The sequence below is a fragment of the Centrocercus urophasianus genome, unplaced genomic scaffold (genome assembly GCF_019232065.1).
Source record: "Centrocercus urophasianus isolate 14NV4802_14NV808 unplaced genomic scaffold, USGS_Curo_1.0 seq_2, whole genome shotgun sequence".
NCBI lineage: Eukaryota > Metazoa > Chordata > Aves > Galliformes > Phasianidae > Centrocercus > Centrocercus urophasianus.
This window is the reverse complement of record NW_024884755.1, coordinates 13,921,959-13,939,810: the sequence shown is the minus strand read 5'-3', so window position 1 is coordinate 13,939,810 and position 17,852 is coordinate 13,921,959. Positions and strand designations below refer to the sequence as shown.

Genomic DNA, 17,852 nt, shown 5'->3' with positions numbered 1-17,852 from the left:
TCTTTGGAATGAAAAATGCTATATGCTTATAAACAGTCTCCTAATGAAACCTGCTCCAAACTAACTCTGCAACTGATGAATCTCCTTCCAAGCCCCTCCGCACATTTGCCTGTGACAGAAAGCCTGACTCAGCTGTCAGACTCCCTTAGCTTAAAAGAAATTCAGAACAGGATCTGCAGGATAATTGCAGGTCAGAAGTCAGGTGTATTAGCAGAAAGATGTGGAGAAGGATCACAGAGTGCCTAGCTATGACATAAAGCTCCCTAGCCTGTGATTACACATTCTCTTTTGTGTAAGAAATGATGTAGTACCAAGGGACATTGTTTAGTGGGCAACAGTGGTGGTAGGTGGACAATTGGACAACAGAATCTTAGAGGTCTTTTCCAATTTTAATGATTCTATGAAACATCCTCAGCTGGTTGGTTGCAGAAAAAAAAAAGAAAAAAAGAAAAAAGAAAAACAAAAAGAAAACATCCAGATATAATCAAATCCTCTGTATTAAACACAAACCCACATGTATAAAAGAATACAAACAGCAGCAAAATTGCATCACATCAAAATGCCCAAAATATATCCATGCTTCGTCTCCTGTGGTGAAGATGAAAGAAGAAGAAACCACATATAGCAGATGCTAGTTTTGTCACTTATTCTGCTACTGGAAAAGAATCATGGACAATAAAGGCAATTTAATGTTGCAACAACAGCAAAACTGTGCAGAGATGTGTAAGAAGGATAGTCTGCAAGACAGAAGCAGGAAATCTCCCATCTGCTCAGCGCTGGGATTCAGCTGTAGTATTGCACCCAGCTTCCTGCCCACAGTGCAGGAGACACAGCAACCAGAGAGCAGGCAAACATCCATCACTCCCAGACTTGAAGAAACCTGCATAGCAAGAATGCATATAGGGCTGCTGCAGAGAAGGGAATTATCTACCACCTTTATAGCAGACAAGGCCAAGAAGCAATGGGCTTCAGTGGAAGCAAGGAAAATTTCCTTAAAAAATGCGACAAATCTCAAGGGTAGCTGAAGTATTGGGTTATATTGCTGGGAGGACATGGAGAACAAATCTTCAAAGTTCTTGAAGAAAAAATGAGATAAGCAAATATCGGATATTGTACAAATAGGAGGATAGGATGTCATTATATCTCGAGATCATTTCCCTTGCAGATACATGATAAGCCCAAATCCAAGGCCCAAAATGGAAGGGGGAACAAAGCATTTTATCATAGCTTTCTAACACTTTCAATGCAGTGTTTCTCACTGACTTCCATGAATCTTACTGGATTACAAAAAAAGATAAAATTTTCTTTGCTCAAAAGCCAATTGATAGGAAGAAACTCCAACTCCTCATCATGCAAGACTTTTCTGCACTGGATGTGGGGCTGGCTGCAGGAGGTATTGGGTCTAACTGCAAAGTCACACTTGTCTTCAGTAGTGCAGACAAAACATGAGAATTATGCTTCTGACATTTGCTTTCCTAGCTACTAATGTTCTCTTTTGGCAAGAGAATGCAAAGAAAAGGGAAAGGAAAATAATTATTATGTCAACTTCGGGAAGGATTGAAAGGGAACTGGAATGGCAGAACTAGATATCCAAATTTAGTTGTTTTGAGAATGTCTGCAACATGGTCATCATAAAGAAGTACCTGTTCCAGCTATAACTCTTCCTTTCTCATGACTGAAAATGCCATCTTTCCTGACAAGCCGTTCCTGCCATTGCATAAAAGTCTTCTGAACAAAACTCTTCCTTACAGATCTCAAGAATTACTTCATAATATTCCTGAATTGCCTGGCAAAGAAGTACTTAAAGGCCTACATTTAAATTCCAGAGCAGCTATGGAATGAAGAAAGCAGATTGATTCACATTCTGTTCCACTACTAATCTTGCCAAAGTGACTTCTATCAGGAAAAAAAATAAATGAATTTAAAAACCCAACATGATCTGAGCCTGAGAATTCTCTTGTCAACTAAAAATCCATCAGAAAAATTTTACAGCTTGCTTACAATATAAACCCTTAGAAGCAGCTTGAAGAGGAAATGCTGCCAGAAACCCCAGGGCATATTATCCACTCATTCCTCACGTGGAATTAGTGCAAAATATCACCCTCACATTGCCCACAAACATTGCCAACAAATGAGAACAGTGATAGGCTGAGAGTACGCTCTCTGGGATATTTATACTCATTTTTCTCCCATGGCAACGTGTCTGTTTCATGTACTTTTAAGCCTCCATAATTTTACTCCATCTAATCTCTGCATTGTCTTGTTTTGTTTATCACTTCCACGGAGCACCTGCCATGCTTGGTGGCTGCAGCAAGACAAATAAACACAACTTTATCACTGGCTGGGGCCAGCTGATACGTGCTCCTTAGCTGCAAATTTCACTACAATTATGCCCAACCTCCTCACTTCTCCTACTTACTTGTCATCATTTGCTCCTTCCCAACAAGTTGCTAAGAAATTTCATAGCCTCCACTGGCATCATAAATGCCAACCAAAAAGATTAAATGCAGTCTTGTGCCACCTCATTCTGTCAGAGAGAACAGATAGTGTCCCCAGAGCCCACCTGCCAATCTTCAACATAGACAGCAATGCCATTTTCCAATAGGCTCCTGGGTGTTCCAGTGCCCAGGTTTTGCTGAATAGCCTTGAAGAGATGGGATTTAAATTGTATTGAGAATATTAGTCTAAAGTGAATGAAGTGGAGAGTATACTTCTCGTTTATATCCCCAGAGTGATAAATGTGAGAGTGTAATTTTTTTTTTCTAAGGCAAAGAAAATGGGAAACCAACACGGATTTCAGGCACATGAGAAATAGCTTATGAATTTAGATGATAGTTCAGCAGAAATAAATTGTACATCTGTTCATTCATTTTAATAAAGCAGGGAAATGACACACTGCTGGAGCCCTTTGAGAACACTGGTATTTTTAAATTATGATTCTATAATAGTAGCATTAACATTTGTAATGTTGCCCATACTTTATGAATTTAAAAAAATAAATTTATGGAGTAAGTGAGCTTCAACCTATATGCTGGACTCTGGGCACTTAAAAGTGAGATGCTCCCTGAACATGTACAAATTAGCACAGCAAAGACATCCTAATAGCTTTACTGCGTAACACAGATAATCCTCTGTGTAAGTGTTGACAATCCATGCTTATTATTTCTGAATAAATAATTCAGATGTGCAACACTCATTTCTGCTGACTAGTGCCTATTCATATAGACAGCTATAGCCTAGTACTTGCAGCTAAAAAAATACTTTGACAGAAACAAACTGGGTTGTTTTACTGTTTTCTTGCCCGCATGTTCATATGGAAACATGCATTGCCTTCTGCCAAATTCAGGAAAATTACTTTTCTCTTGCATACTTTTCTCTTTGTAATTAAAAAAAAAAAAAAAAAAAGGAACTGGAAAAAATTATGAGTTGAATACAATTACCTCATTGCTTCTATGCTACCATTATTTCCAAAGATGACATACAAATTTATGAAATAAACAAGTGAGACTGCAGGGGATGTAACTTTTAAAAAGCTAGTGTTTTGATTTTCCAAATTGATCACCATGCCAAATAATAAATTAATAGTTGAATAATAGCTGTCATGTTTCCTTTAAAAGCACAATTAGTGACATTGTTAAAATCTCCTTTTAATCGATTGCATTAAAGCAATTGCTACTAGAGGAAAGAGAATCCAAAATCGATTAGTTGCTCACATATTGCCTCATTGATCAGCTGAGATGATCCTCATTCTTGAAAAGGGAGAACAGGAGTTATCTGACATCCCTGAAAAGTGGTAAAGTTCAGCTGAAATCGCATGTCAGAATCTGCGCAGCTCTCCCCCGACTGTTACCTACTAACACGGCGAATGAGTGAAGAGCATGTGCTTAAATATTTGATCTTCCTAAAGCAAACTCTTCACAGAGGCTATGGCAGAGCTCAAAGTTGTTAGGAGAGGTTCCTTACTGCTAACATCTATATCTGTATCTACCAGCCTGTGAATGTTTTCGTGTGCTCTGTATTGCTCGCTCAATTTCCAGCAGGCAGTCCAAAAACAACCTCAACAGGCAGCCTAGGTAAACAAGACTTACTGTAATTTGGTTCTCTGGTGAATATAGAAGAACTAAAGAAAAAAAAAATAAGCCTCTGGGACACAGAAGACCCCTAGGCAAACACTTACCATTGACAGAAGCTATACAGATTTATTGATTGAAACTGCATTTTAATCATATGGCTGGAGGAAAGAAAACAGTTCCTAGAGACTACCAGTCAGCCACAGCATGGGACATGATAAAACTGTTTCTGCCATTAATATCGGGCAGCAGCTATGTTAGAGTAAAAGGACATTAAAGAGTTCCACATCTGCAGGCAAAGTTGGATTTATTTACTCATGCCTTCAATTATTATTTAAGATTGAAAACTTGAAAAGGTCAGAGCTGCTAACTTAGAAAACATGCCCTTCATCCGTCTTCAAACATACACTTTTTTCTACGCTTAGTTCAACACTGAATCTATTAATCAACTACAGCGTTCTCTGTTTTCAAATGTGAGTTGGGTTATCTTCAAGCAGACATGTAAAACCTAACCACATTTCATTTTTAATTTCATCTGTATTAGAAAATGCAGTTTTTGGATGTGAAAACATCTGTTTTTTTGTTTAGGTAGGCAAACATCTGTGGACCCGTATTTCTGTGTATACACATTTGCATACATAAAAAATCCAGATTTAAATTATAGTCTAATCCTGCATTCACATCTCTATGGAGCACTGTTGGATGGGAGCCTCGGATACAGGCAGCTAAGAATATCAATTCAACAGATAAATCTTTTTCCTCGGTATTATTTCAGCAACAGACAACTGTTTGTTTTAGATATGGGCTTATTTAGCAGGATTCATTTTTCTTGTATATGTTTTCAAAGTTTCTCAAATAACTGCCTACTTTTTTCAAACTTCTTCTGAGCCAAAAGATTGCTTCCAACCCTTTAAACTTGTTGAGGACAGCAGCACTCTCCTTACCATCAGTCTTCTAAATGAAGAAAAATCATTGATCTAAGAACATCTGACAGTACAACATAACGTATGGGCACTGTTGGCCTCAGTGACTGAAAGCGGTCAAAACAAATGAGCTGAAGAGGAGGAAATAAACCATATAAGAAAAAAAGTGAGATGATGATATGTGGAAGCAGTGATGGGACTCAATTTATAGAAGGTAGAAAAAAAAAAAAAAGCATATGTATGACTGCTGCAAGTCATAAGCAAACAGTTTAAGTCAAGAAAACACAAAGGTGATTCACAAGAGGAGGAAGAGAGTGAGGGGACAAAGAAGAGTTCACAGCATCAGGGAATGGCAGAAAGGAAGATCTTCCAGAAATTAAAGGAGAAAAATCCTGGAGACAGAAAGAGGACCATGAGACAACAGAGAAACACAGCTTTTCAAGAAATATTACACAAAGAGCTTTCTGTATAAGAGGGCAGTGGGAAAAGTGACAGAAATAAGGAGAGGAAAAAATGAGATGATGTTCATGTCAAAGAGCAGTCAATGGATACACCACAGAAATCAGTCCCAGTAGAGCTGAAGCAGAAACTGGAAATGTATTTAAAGGATAGTAGACATTCAGGTCTGAGAGCCAATGACAAAGAGAAAGGAAAAACTGCAACCAAATAAAACAAAAAGAAATTATTAAAATTCAGGTAAGGTTAATTACAGATAGCTAACTAACTAGCAAGCCTGAAAGGGAGAAAGACCAAAAGCTGTTTGTTTGTTTTTGTACTAGAGTATTACAAAGTAGGCAGAAGAGATTTTGAAGGATGAACAAGAAGATGATACATTTCAGCACTGGGCAAATTAAATATCGGAAACACTAGATCACTGTGCATCTAGTTCCTCAATATGCAGAGAACTGGACACAAAAACAAACAAACAAACAAACAAACAAAAAAATCCTCTAAAAAAATTTGCATCAACCTAAGGGGAAGAAAATAATACAAACTGAGACAAATTGAGACTGAGACTGGCCACAGAGCAACAGCATTGGATGGAAACAGTCAGGTCACTGGCTTGGATTCAGGGATTTTTCAGAATGAGGTCAAATTCCAGAGCAGTAAAAAGAGGATGAAGTTAGTACTGCGTGTAGTGCTGAGATTATACTTTTTCTTGTGACATATGGAGTGGGAACACAGGGGAAAACATTTGTAAAAACAAATAAATATTAAGTGATTGTTAGACAGCCGGCTAGAGAAAGGGCTACCCTTTAAGCAAATAAGCATCTGGGACTCTAAGGCAAACAAGCCTTGGAAATAAGCCAAAGCAGAAAGTACAAGGATATGAATAAATTACACTCCTGTATCATTTTCCTCAACAGAGACTATAGCTACAAAGAGCTCTGTATGAATCCCCTTAATCTGTTTTGTTCTTAAACGTATCAACACCATTTTCATTCCAGTAACTTCAAGAGACGATCAACCCTACAGAACTTTATTGCTTTCCAAATGAGTCTCTTTCTTAGGCACTTACTAACAATTTCACTTGAATAAATGTACAACTCCTTTTAGCATGTTGATTTTTATCGGTTCACTATTGTAATGTTCCAGAGCAGAAGGAAAAAAGATATTTTGTCTAAATAATGCTGACATTTTGATTCGTATGCACAGATGGTTAGCAAAATTTGTAGTAGCCAAATCAGTTTTAGTGCCGCTGACAAAAAAAAAATCTTAAAATCTCACTTGTCAGTGAAGAAATTGATAAACCGATCACAAAATCCTCTCTAGTGGAATGACCTATGCACATCACTGTTATTTTTGAATTAATTCAGTTTTATAAATCCCTTCTGTTCATGTAAGCTACAACTATGATAGCAGCTCACACATATTGTGTAATTGCTATTAAACAGGGTTTTGTCTGGTGTAAATTGAATATGTTTAGATCTATAGTGTGTTATCTTGTTTAATCCTACTTTTAAAATAGAACTCCTACAGATGCTAGAGGCATATTAACAGTGTGGGTTCCTTAACTCATGGGATTAGAGCAATATTTTGCCACACATCTAACAACCCCTCTTTGGACTGCTCCTCACATCAGCTGTGCTGTGTCAGGTAAAGGAAATGTAGACTTCTCATTTCACATTTTGCATGTGAGGAACTGCAACTCTTTACATATGTAAAAGAAAAGTCCCTTCAAGTCCTAGAACATTTTTGCTGGCTATACAGCACAGATAACACCAGGTCATCTGTTCCCCACTAGCTACCCACCGATGTACATACTCTATAGGCTAAATAATAACAAGGTGATGTTGACTTAGGAGCCACCCTGCAATGATTACCATATATGAAAACCACAGCTTGTCTACAGAATTTGGGATTTCAGTACACTGGACATTACACAGGCAAGTGAGGTCTCCCCACAGAGAAATCAAAAGTTATTTTGAGAAAGATTTCATTGATAAACCTTTTCATATCCTAATCTGAAAGAAAACTGTGTGAAGTTGCTTTGAACTCTGTACATCACCTGCCTGCATTCAGTGCTGAAGGTGGAACTCCCTGGAGAGGTGATGGAGAAAAAATATACTGTAAGATACCCTCGAAAAGAAATGAATTTAAATCTCCACAGAATGTTCCAGCAGCACATTATGAAACAAACATACCCACACCAAAAACATTGTGTATGCTTTCTCAGGCTAAATATCCAATTTTAAAATTTATGTTTAAACTGAAATCTCCAGAAAGCAATCCTAATTTGATTTGAAGGCAACTGCAAAATTCCAGCTGGACAGAAAATGTTTAATTGGAAAATCACATGGGACTTCCTAGCAATGACTGCTAATAATTATGTTTATTCAGCTTTCTTGAATAAGTGGTCCAAGCCCAGGCCTGGAAACAATACATTATCTTTGTTTAGTTTGTATGCCTTTCAAGAGCCTCTGTCAGAAGCTTCCTTCATCTTTAATTTCTACTCCCCAGTTACATACCCAAATGTACTGGTGCTATATGTAGTCAAAACCCTTACAGCTATTGTTTGCTTTGTAATTCAGAACTTAATATCTACGGTAAAGTTCTCACTTTGTGGACCATACTGAGAAAGCGTATTAACCTTGGCTTCTTCTAGAAATGCAATAAATTGTGTTTTTATGGCTTTTTTTGTTGCTCACAGTGTTTGGATATTTGCTGTTAGCAGAAGCAGATGGAGGAGGTCTGCAGAGGATAGTCAGCCCTGGAATGGTTTTGCAGTGAGGATTTACCAGCTGTAGTGAGAACTGCTGTTATTACCACTCAGCTGCTGCTGACCTTCTGAGAATAACCAAAGAGTTACGAAAGTTGAGGACTCACACAGTGGTTCATATCAAGCATGCTCAGATCAGCTGATCATAACAAATCAAAGAAACTAAGTAAAGGGCAGGAAAGGGAAAAAAAAAAAAAAAAAGGACTGGCAAAAACACAAGTTTACTTGTGAGCTCAATGGAGATCAACAACACTGGGAAAAAGTCAGATCTGGAGAAGCCACGAAGAGGCTTTCTATTCCTCCCTAATTTCACACTGTTTGAATGATCATTTCTATTCATAGAACCTTTCCTGTACTTATACAAGTGTTTCTCAGTTGCTTTCAGGTTATAAAGCAGGCACTCTGTTGTTTTATGTACCACTGAAATGTGTTTATCTGGAGTTTAAATAGACAACTTCATGTATTTCATGACCTTGGTGGAGAGAAACAAAGCAATGAACTCACCCCTCACAAGCAAAGATAAATCGCAGAAGTCTGCAAGCTACCACTATGCAGTGCATCCAGCTCTAATTATGTGATAAGTGGACCCAGTGTTAAACATATTTTGCAGAAGTTCTTGAACAAAGTGCTTACACTGGTTATGCAGATAGCTCACTGAAAGCCACATGAATACCAATTGTTATGCACACAGTATGAATCTCGATGAGTAGAGGAAATACTGGTCTTCTAAGTAGCTGTGGGGGTTTTATGTTTGCTTTGCTCAACAGTCCTCTACTCCTGTCAATGCACAGAGCGTTTGTTCTCTAAAATAATTTCACTCTTACTTACAACACTGCAGCAGCTTCTTTGTTTGTTTCTAAGGTTGTTGGTAATTTGATCCTCAGATGCTGAGCATTTCTCGTCACATGAGAAACCTCCAGCCAGCTAATTTTGACAAGAAGCAATACACAATATTGAGGAAGAAGAAAAATAACAAAAAGGTAATTTAATTACTCAGAAAGCCAGAATGCTTACATAAGTCTTCAACAAGCCCTTAAATTGCTATCAGCATAACACAACTTGGAAATATTAACATTTCTCTTGATCAAAGCAAGCTCTGCTCCAAACATCAGCTTTCAGAATTCTAGTAGGAGTGAGGTGCCTTTACATCCTTTTTTTTAAATTATTTTTTAAATTATTTTTTATTTTTTAAAATCTAGTGAGCTCTTCTCATTTATTTTTAGCATCTAAAACTATTCTAAAAATGAAATCTAAATGCCTATGATACTTATAAACTGAGATTCCTAAACTGTTTATATGATTTTGCAATGAGTTGTGCTGCTCAGAACAATTCAGAAAACTGCGAAGCCACGGGTGTTACCACTTGAATGAGAGTAATGACCAATTATTAACCATGTGGAAGTGATGCAATTTATAGAAATTTAATGTAAATTTCAAATGCTGTGCTATTTTAGCAGTGAGAACAGAATACTCACAGTCTTCAGTTACAAATATATGTTTATCACCAATCAAATGCTTGTTTCCTTTCATATGGATTTGATAAATAGCTTTCCATTTGACTGATACTTTCTAAACTAGTATATTCTTTGCAAATGAACTCCAGTATAAACACATTCACACCTAGATCTTTGCTTTGCCTCAGACATGACAGAATGCAAGTCAGTTATGAGACTACATCACTTTTGTTTTCACCAAATATCCTATATTAATATTTCTGGGAAAAAACAAATAAATGTCACAGAATTAACACAAGGGTTATTTCTTTAAGAAATGGAGAATATAACTTGAACTGTGAGTCTTCACCATGCATATCCTGATTACACAAGAACAAAAAAAAGCTATGGTCATACTTTTTCCTCCACGTCAATGATGACAACAGAAGATGTAACTTACCTCAAGTTCTAGGAAAAGGAAAAAAATAACATCAGACTACAAAGGTTTATTTCAGTATTAAGATCTGCACAGGAAAAAGAGTATGGGGAGGTAAAGCTGAACAAAAAGGTCAGAGCAAGCATCTGCTTAGTGTAGGGGTGGTTCTGAAAGGGAAGATACACTTCAGTAGTCTTGCCATTAACAGGTCCAAATGTAGGGTCTTGCTTATCTCCAAGACACACAGATAAAGGACACATAGATAAAGGAATGACATTAGTTGGGAGTGTCAAAGGGCAACATTTTGCCTGAAAGGCAAGGTAGGATCAGTGTTGACTTTCAGATCACTGAAGAGAGAAAGTGAGATTTGTTGTTGTTTTTAATTCACAATCTGAATGGACAGATCTCGTTTGTGCTGGGAAGGAATGTCTAGAATGGAAAATAATATTATGTCTAAGTAATTTTTGTAAAAGAAATATGGAGAAGAAAGCCAGGAGGGACCTTAGAAGTGCTTTTAGGTCAGTAACTGGTCCTCAACATGATCTAGCCAGTATCAAGAATAAGACGGCGACTCTCCAAGCTACAAGTGTGTTTCTCAACAGCCTGAATTGAAAAATAAATCTCTCCAGATGGTGCTCTGAAAGTCTCATATCCTCTTTGAACCACGAGCAGACGGAGATGCATACTGTACTCTGAGGGCTGTTTTACCCCAGTGGGAGCACAACTGAATCAGAAGACAGAGCTGGAAGTCATCATAAATCATGGTGACAAGCAACCTATTCACGTTCAGGTCTCTATAGGAACTGATTAATCATTTATTAAAGCACATATTAATCATGTATTACTCTTTTATAAACCATGTGTCAGTAGGTATTCAAAATGATCTTATTTTTCACTTAAGACTCACAGAACCAGTGTATATCTCAAATTTCACTGAGGTAATGTTTTGTCAAATCATACAAAATTTTATCTTGTTCACAGGAGGCAACTTCTTTATTTAACTGGAAAATTCATCTAGGTGGAAAGATCATTTCACACGATGTTAGAAGAGAATCAGCTATCCCTAAAATAGGAAAAATATTTCCCCAAACCTTATTCTCCTGATATTAAAGAACTCTTTCTATTTTACAGCACTTTCTCCTAGAAAAGGGTGATGGCGAAGATGGAAGTAGCAGAAAAAAGAAATTGTCTCAAGAGCAAGACTGTCTCCTGGCCAAAATTAAGTCTCAATTTCTAATTAACAAGTGAGAACTCTCTGATACGTCTGACTAATTCTAAGTGTATGACTATGGATGTGCGGCTGTCCCAGATCTGTGGTGAAGGACAATGTGAGAACTAGGGGGACTAAAGAATCATCATCCTATTAACCCACATCACTGCATTCTTCTCCCTAGTGTCTGAAAGCAGTGGGTAAGGTAAGACAAGTAAGCACATACATGAAATAGAACAAAGCAGGTATTTTTTTGAGACATATAGAGAAGTGGGGTAGTAACAAAACAATTAACTGGGCTTAATCTTACAAAGCAATATTCAATATACTAACCTGTCAAAGTACCTGACACACAACCAGCTTACACAACTCTTCTGAAGTTAATGGAAGTGCTTTGCTGGATTACAGCCAAGTTACTCAAGCTCTGTGGTTTTACCTTGATGTACCGCCAATGAAAGAACAAGGGCCATAATTGCATTGGACTGGCATGGCTGTGGTATGCTCATGAAAAATAATAGCAGATGGAGAAACACATCCCCTAGATGAAGACATTCTTATCCATCAATACCTGAGTAAACATTACAGAAGTTACTGAGAAGCTGCATACAGCAGCAAAAGAACATTTAGATCTTTCTGAAAACATCAAATAAACCTATTAAAGTGTATTTTGAATAGGTGTATAAGGAATTGGCTTCCAAGGAATAAATATTGTAAGTATTAATACACAGAAAAGTATTGCTTAGGTTTAGATCCATAGATTTGGTTCACAAGAGTTTCAGTATGGTCAAAAGTTCTGGAGAAAAGAAGACGAAGATCAGTCAAGCGTCAAAAGATAAAATTCATCTCCAATGGAGAGAGACTTGTTCAAGCATGGCTGAGACTGCTTTGAAATGAAGACTCAAAGAAACATCTTGTAACACACATAAGGCTTCTTGGGAATAGAAATATATAGAGAACTCTTCAATTCTAAGGGAAGTTTGAAAAATTATTAACTTTTTCTTGGCATCAATGTTATTGAAAGCATAGATATCTTTTTAAAGATATATATAACAATGCATTCCATAAAATGTCATTTTGTCCACAGCCTAAGTGCCTGGTATTGCACTAACACAATGTCCAGACTTCTGTTTAAACAATGGTGAAAAAATATTTAATATGAAATCCAGATCTTACAAATGTATTCCCTTTCACTTTGTCATATCAGGAAGTAATTTGGCCCTTGTGGTTACAGATGTAGAGAATGCATTGAAAATATGGCTTAACTGAGCTATCAACAGTGTAAGGCAAACAAAAGCCATAGATATTTTGGGCAGAAATTATACTACCAGAGAAAATACAGGCCAGTATTCCTTTGTTTTATAACATGGAAAAAGACAGTGAGAGAAAATATCTTCAAAGAGAAGGAAGACAGCTGTGAACGTACAGCAGTACTATACAAGCCTAATACTAAAGCAGCCATCTCTAACCATACAAAAATCAAACCTATACATTTACTGTATTTATGCATTCTAAAGTTGTCAAGTAGAATGTGCCTTTTTCTTTCAAGTCTTCTTCAAATCAACAGTACTGTAGGATGCGTCTTGTATTTACATCAAGAGCTAAGTGTTTAAATCAGTAAGCCAAAGCAAGTGGCGTTACCTTTATTAAATGACTCTCTCCCTTCCCTCATACTACATAATTAGAGGATGTGTTTGTAAAGGGACCTGATACCGTACATCTAAAGACTGATTTTTTTTCCTTTATACATGGGATAAGACTACAACTTAGCAGCGCAGAAGGAAGATTTCTGAGGTCACTGACATCTCAAAATGGTAGTTACACATTCAATGTATAGGTATATATAAAAAGATATATCTACAGGAAAATTGGTGTGTCACATAATGCGACAATGCTGTCTCTTCACAACTTCTTCATTTCTATACTGACGCAGACAGATTTCTAAGAGTAAAAATGTCTTGTACTATCATTACCTGAAATGAATTTATAAACATTTCCAAATTTCTGTAGAAGCAGACATTATCTAACAATAGACTTAGGGGCTAAGTAGGCACCCAAGTTTTTTACACAGTAGCCAGAGGAAACTCTCTGGGCAAACAGGATACAATCAATACACATTTCTTCTTTTAACAGGAAAGTTTGGAAATTCAAGTAAGTAGTACTCTGAAGGCACAAATTGTTTTCACTATTGATGAGCGCAAGTAGTTCCTAGTTGTAAATACACTGTATTGCCCTAACACATTTGTTAATTATTTTCAAGAAGGTTAAAATAATGCAATATTTTAAATATATTTCAACCGCAGGAAACACTTTTCACAGAACTTAAAGGCTGATCTAAAGGGCAGTTCTAAGGTTAGTTAGCATGTACATCTTTAAAAGGTTTGGATCAGGCTCTTCACTGTATTTTTCAGGAGAGTGTAATGATACTGCTAAAGTGAGCAATTATGGCTATTGCAATTGATTAGTGAAAATTAATATTCCTATTGGATAAATTGTCGTTGTTTCTTATTTATTCCTTTTCCCTTGCTTTTGTAATCTTCCTCCTTTCTTTTTTAACGTTATTCAATATGCATTTATGAAAGAAGTAATTAATCAAGTAAAATTGCAGTAATTTATTTCAAAATAATCTGTTGTCAAAATGCTAAAATTAGGCAAGGAATATATAAAAAATACATGCAAAGGAAAAAAAAAACATTTAAAGAAAAAGAATGTCTTTACAACAATAGAGTTCCCTTTTCTTCTCAAATTACCTGGAAATCAGCATTCCTAGGGCTTACTTCTCAGCTTGTGGGAATATTCCTTAAAAACTGCAGAGCTTCAGGAAACATTTATAATAATAACAGCTAGTTTGGATTTTAGGTAGAACTTACGGTCTTTAATTTTCTCCAGATGCCAGATGTAAGAACCACACACTAATAAGGTGCAAGAAGGCTAATGAGGTAGGTGAGAGAAAGGAGTATTGTAGGAAGGGCAGGAAACTAGGTGCATGCTTTGCCTAAAACAAGAAATTTTTCCCCCCAAGATTTTCAGTGCTGTTCAATGGGATTCAACTTGCAAGGAAAAAGATTTTCATTGAAAAATTTCATCTGTAAGTTGAATTTAAAGCTTTTACGACCATAGTTTTCAAAACAGAACTGACAACATTAGCTTTTTTTCCAGCTGAAGTACAGAAGCCAGGACAAAACATATTGCTCTCATCCACACTCCCTGCTGGCAAAAGACCTAAGCTAGAAGCAGACAGGATTCTCTGCTTTCCCCTCATAAGAACAAAAGGAGAAGGTTGCCATTAGTGAATTTACTTTACAAGTTTTCACCGTACTAGCCAAGCTCAGAATGATGTAATTTTTTTATCTTGTGGTTACACTTTGTTTTGGAAATGATGAATATTCACTTAAGATAAAAGAACAGCCCTGGGAAAGTCTATCATGTTGAGATAAAAAGATGTCTAAGTACTTTCCTCTTCCAATAAGGAACTTCTTTCTATTCAAAAGCAAGCTAAATTAGAATTACATGCAACATTTCGTGGAACACAAATGGCCAGTTCTTACCTCCTTCTTGGTGAATTCTGGTGGATGGTCATTTTTGTCATCAATAAGAATAGTAGCAGTTGCAGTTCCAGTAAGTCCCACATCATGGCCACCCATATCTTTGGCTTCAATAACCAGCTCGTACTTCGGTGTTTCCATGGTCTGGAAAGATTACAGAAAAAAATGTAAAAAACATTACTTTTATTTCACGTGAAGATTTTCAAAGCATGGTATAGAAATGGATCTGGTTAATGCTTTACAAAAACATAAATCTTTCTCTGAGCTTCAGCCATGACAATGGAATCTTTGTGTGGAATACAGTATGAAGGGATACAGGTGAATACTGGTAAACAGTATGTAACCTTTTATTTAAGAAGGTTAGAAAAGAGAGAAGAAATTAAAATACAATTGCTCTTTAAGAGAAAGCTTTCATTTCAATGCACTGGTATTTAGGAGCTTGTCTCATCAGTGTTATGATGGGTACATAATTAAATACTAATGCCATAATCTACATACACGTTCATTTTATTTTATTAAATCTAATTCACTCTGAATATTAGCATTTAAAATGGTGATCTAAGTTTGCTTCATGGGGAAAAAAAAAAAAAGCAAAAAACAAGAAAGTAGTTTCTAAAACAGGCAACAACTATTCGATATTATACGAAGTAATGTGGTTTATATCTGTGTATCCAATTTCTATGCCATGGTTACTTATCTGACTGTTTACCTCTAGTAGAAAAAGACAGCACTAACAACACAGGTCTACAGGAAAAGCCATCTTTATTTTACCTACTCTGAAAAACTGCCATGACTTGGGGAAAAACAAGAAATTGCAGCCAAAGTTCTGGAGTGGGAATGTCAAAGCATTTGTAATTCACTTCTCTCACATCAGACATTAAGTACATCTGTTTGGATAGCTGAATATTAATACATCCCATCAAAACTTACTACCAATATCAGAATCTTCTCCCATGAAACACAGAGTTTTGATATAGATTTCAGTGGAGACGAGACTGGGCACCTAATTAAAACAATTATTTTCCCCATTTGTATGGCTGCCTCACATGGAACTACCTGCCTAAAGACTGTATGTGCTGTATAACTGATGGAACACAGATGGAAAGGTGCTTCAACAACCTTTGAAGCTATATGTTAGAATATCATGTGTAGTGGATTTTTAAAACTTTCTGAAAAACAAGTCTGGAACTCAGGAGAAAAGCCACATAACAGCACCAGCAAGGGTGGTTCACTCACTCAAGTGCTTTTTTATTCTCAGAGAAGCTCTATCAGCCATCTGTGCAAGCAAGAACCAAGGCTGCACATCTTTGACATCACTCATCCCATGTCCTTCAGGCAACACTACTCCAGAGAATTAACATGCAGGGAGGAAACACGTGTGAAATCCCATATAGCAACACTGATCTCTGTCTGCCATCCACACGCTGCCCGATGAAGCAGAACCAAAGAGGCTGGAACAGGGCTTATCCAGTAGCAGAGAACATCTCACCATCTACAGTTTAAAACAGGCTCAATTTTCATCCCTAGCTTAGTGAAGCAACCTCCTAGGCCACGTGGTCTGCTTTATAGCTAATGGATTCAAAAGCATTCACTAAATAGTATGCTGCGTGTTCTCCTGGGCACACACAACATCCCTCTAGGAGCACGCATGAAAAAGGAGGCTCCAATTCCTGAAGCATTTTAGGCCAAGACAAAAGCAACCCAATCAATTGCGCATCAAATCAACCTGTCATGAACCAATGTATTTGCATGTAAAATCAATGAGTCAAACCAGAAGTCCTAAAAACATACAGACTACTAATCAGTTGTCACTCTCACTTTGAGAATCCTAAGAAAAGTATTTCCTTAAGTCTTACATTATTTCTTGAAATTCATCACAGAAGGCAAACTCAGAACAAGATCTTGATTTATACCATAGTATAAATATACATGAAGAAATATTAGTGATGTCTCCAACATAAATTCAGGTTATAAAGCAGAACAAGATTTACAGTTTTCATATGTTTCTTTTCTAAAAATGTTTTCAATGTATTAAAAACTGTATGAAACTTCTCTCCCCTTCTCTAAATGTAACTTTTTCATTATTTTCATTAGAAAGTTATTATTATAGTATGGAAAATTTGCAAAGCCATTTATCATTCCATGTTTATAAACGTCCTTGTTCAAAAGAAGCCCTCTTTTTCTCATAAATTGGCCTTTTTTTTCTTTGAGAACTGTCCCATTTTCTGTTGAAAGCAAGCCTATTTATGGTAGAAATTGTGTCTATTGCAGCAGAAATTTCTGTGACAGGAGTCCAATGCTTAAGCGTGCAGTGGAATGTGGAAAACATTGAATTTTGAGTAGTATCACATATCATTATGAATATTTCACACTTTTCCTGCTATGCAGCACTTTCTACATCTAGTTCTGTCACCAAATATTTGCTTTATTAGGGAAAGCAACTCCCAACACATCCAAACCCAGGAGTCTTGTTCCCATCAGATGCTCTCTTTACATGAGGAGATTGCAGTAGAGGATTTTAAGCATTTCTCACATTCCAGCTCAGTTACTTCAGCTCAGTCCCCAGCATCTATTTGGATTTATGTAATGGAGTGGTGGATCCTGAGGGGATGGCAGCAGGGATCTGAGGGCTCTGTGTCCAGCACGAGCTGACCTGGCCACTGCCCACTTACAAGGCTCAGGTCTTCCACCTCAGTGTGATATTCCCCTACGGTCAATCCTGTGAGGAATGACAGCTTGGAAGGAGGGGTGTGAGAGAACAGCAGCCGCCATTTGCTTCCTCATCATCATTCCTTCCTTCCTTGATCCCTGCTGCACTGTGAGTCTGGGGACCAGTGCAACACCCAGCACTATTTGAGGAGTACCCAGTCACTCAGACTATCCCACCAGAACATCTCCTGCCACCAGACCCTGGTCTTCTGTTCCTCAAAGCAGTGACCTGGTCTGTAAAATGCACTTCTGAGGAAAAAAACAAAACAGAACAAAACAAAAAAAAAAACAAACAGTTCACTTGGATAC

At 37.0% G+C, this 17,852-nt stretch overlaps 1 protein-coding gene across 1 annotated transcript in view; it reads right to left on the bottom strand.

Annotated features, from left to right (window-relative positions):
- Nucleotides 1–17,852, bottom strand: part of CDH13 (cadherin 13) — a 434,526-nt gene that overhangs the window by 70,599 nt on the left and 346,075 nt on the right. Inside the window, exon 8 of the mRNA XM_042821675.1 lies at nt 14,838–14,978. Within this exon, the coding sequence (XP_042677609.1) occupies nt 14,838–14,978 (141 nt within the window). The remainder of the gene's footprint in view (nt 1–14,837; nt 14,979–17,852) is intronic.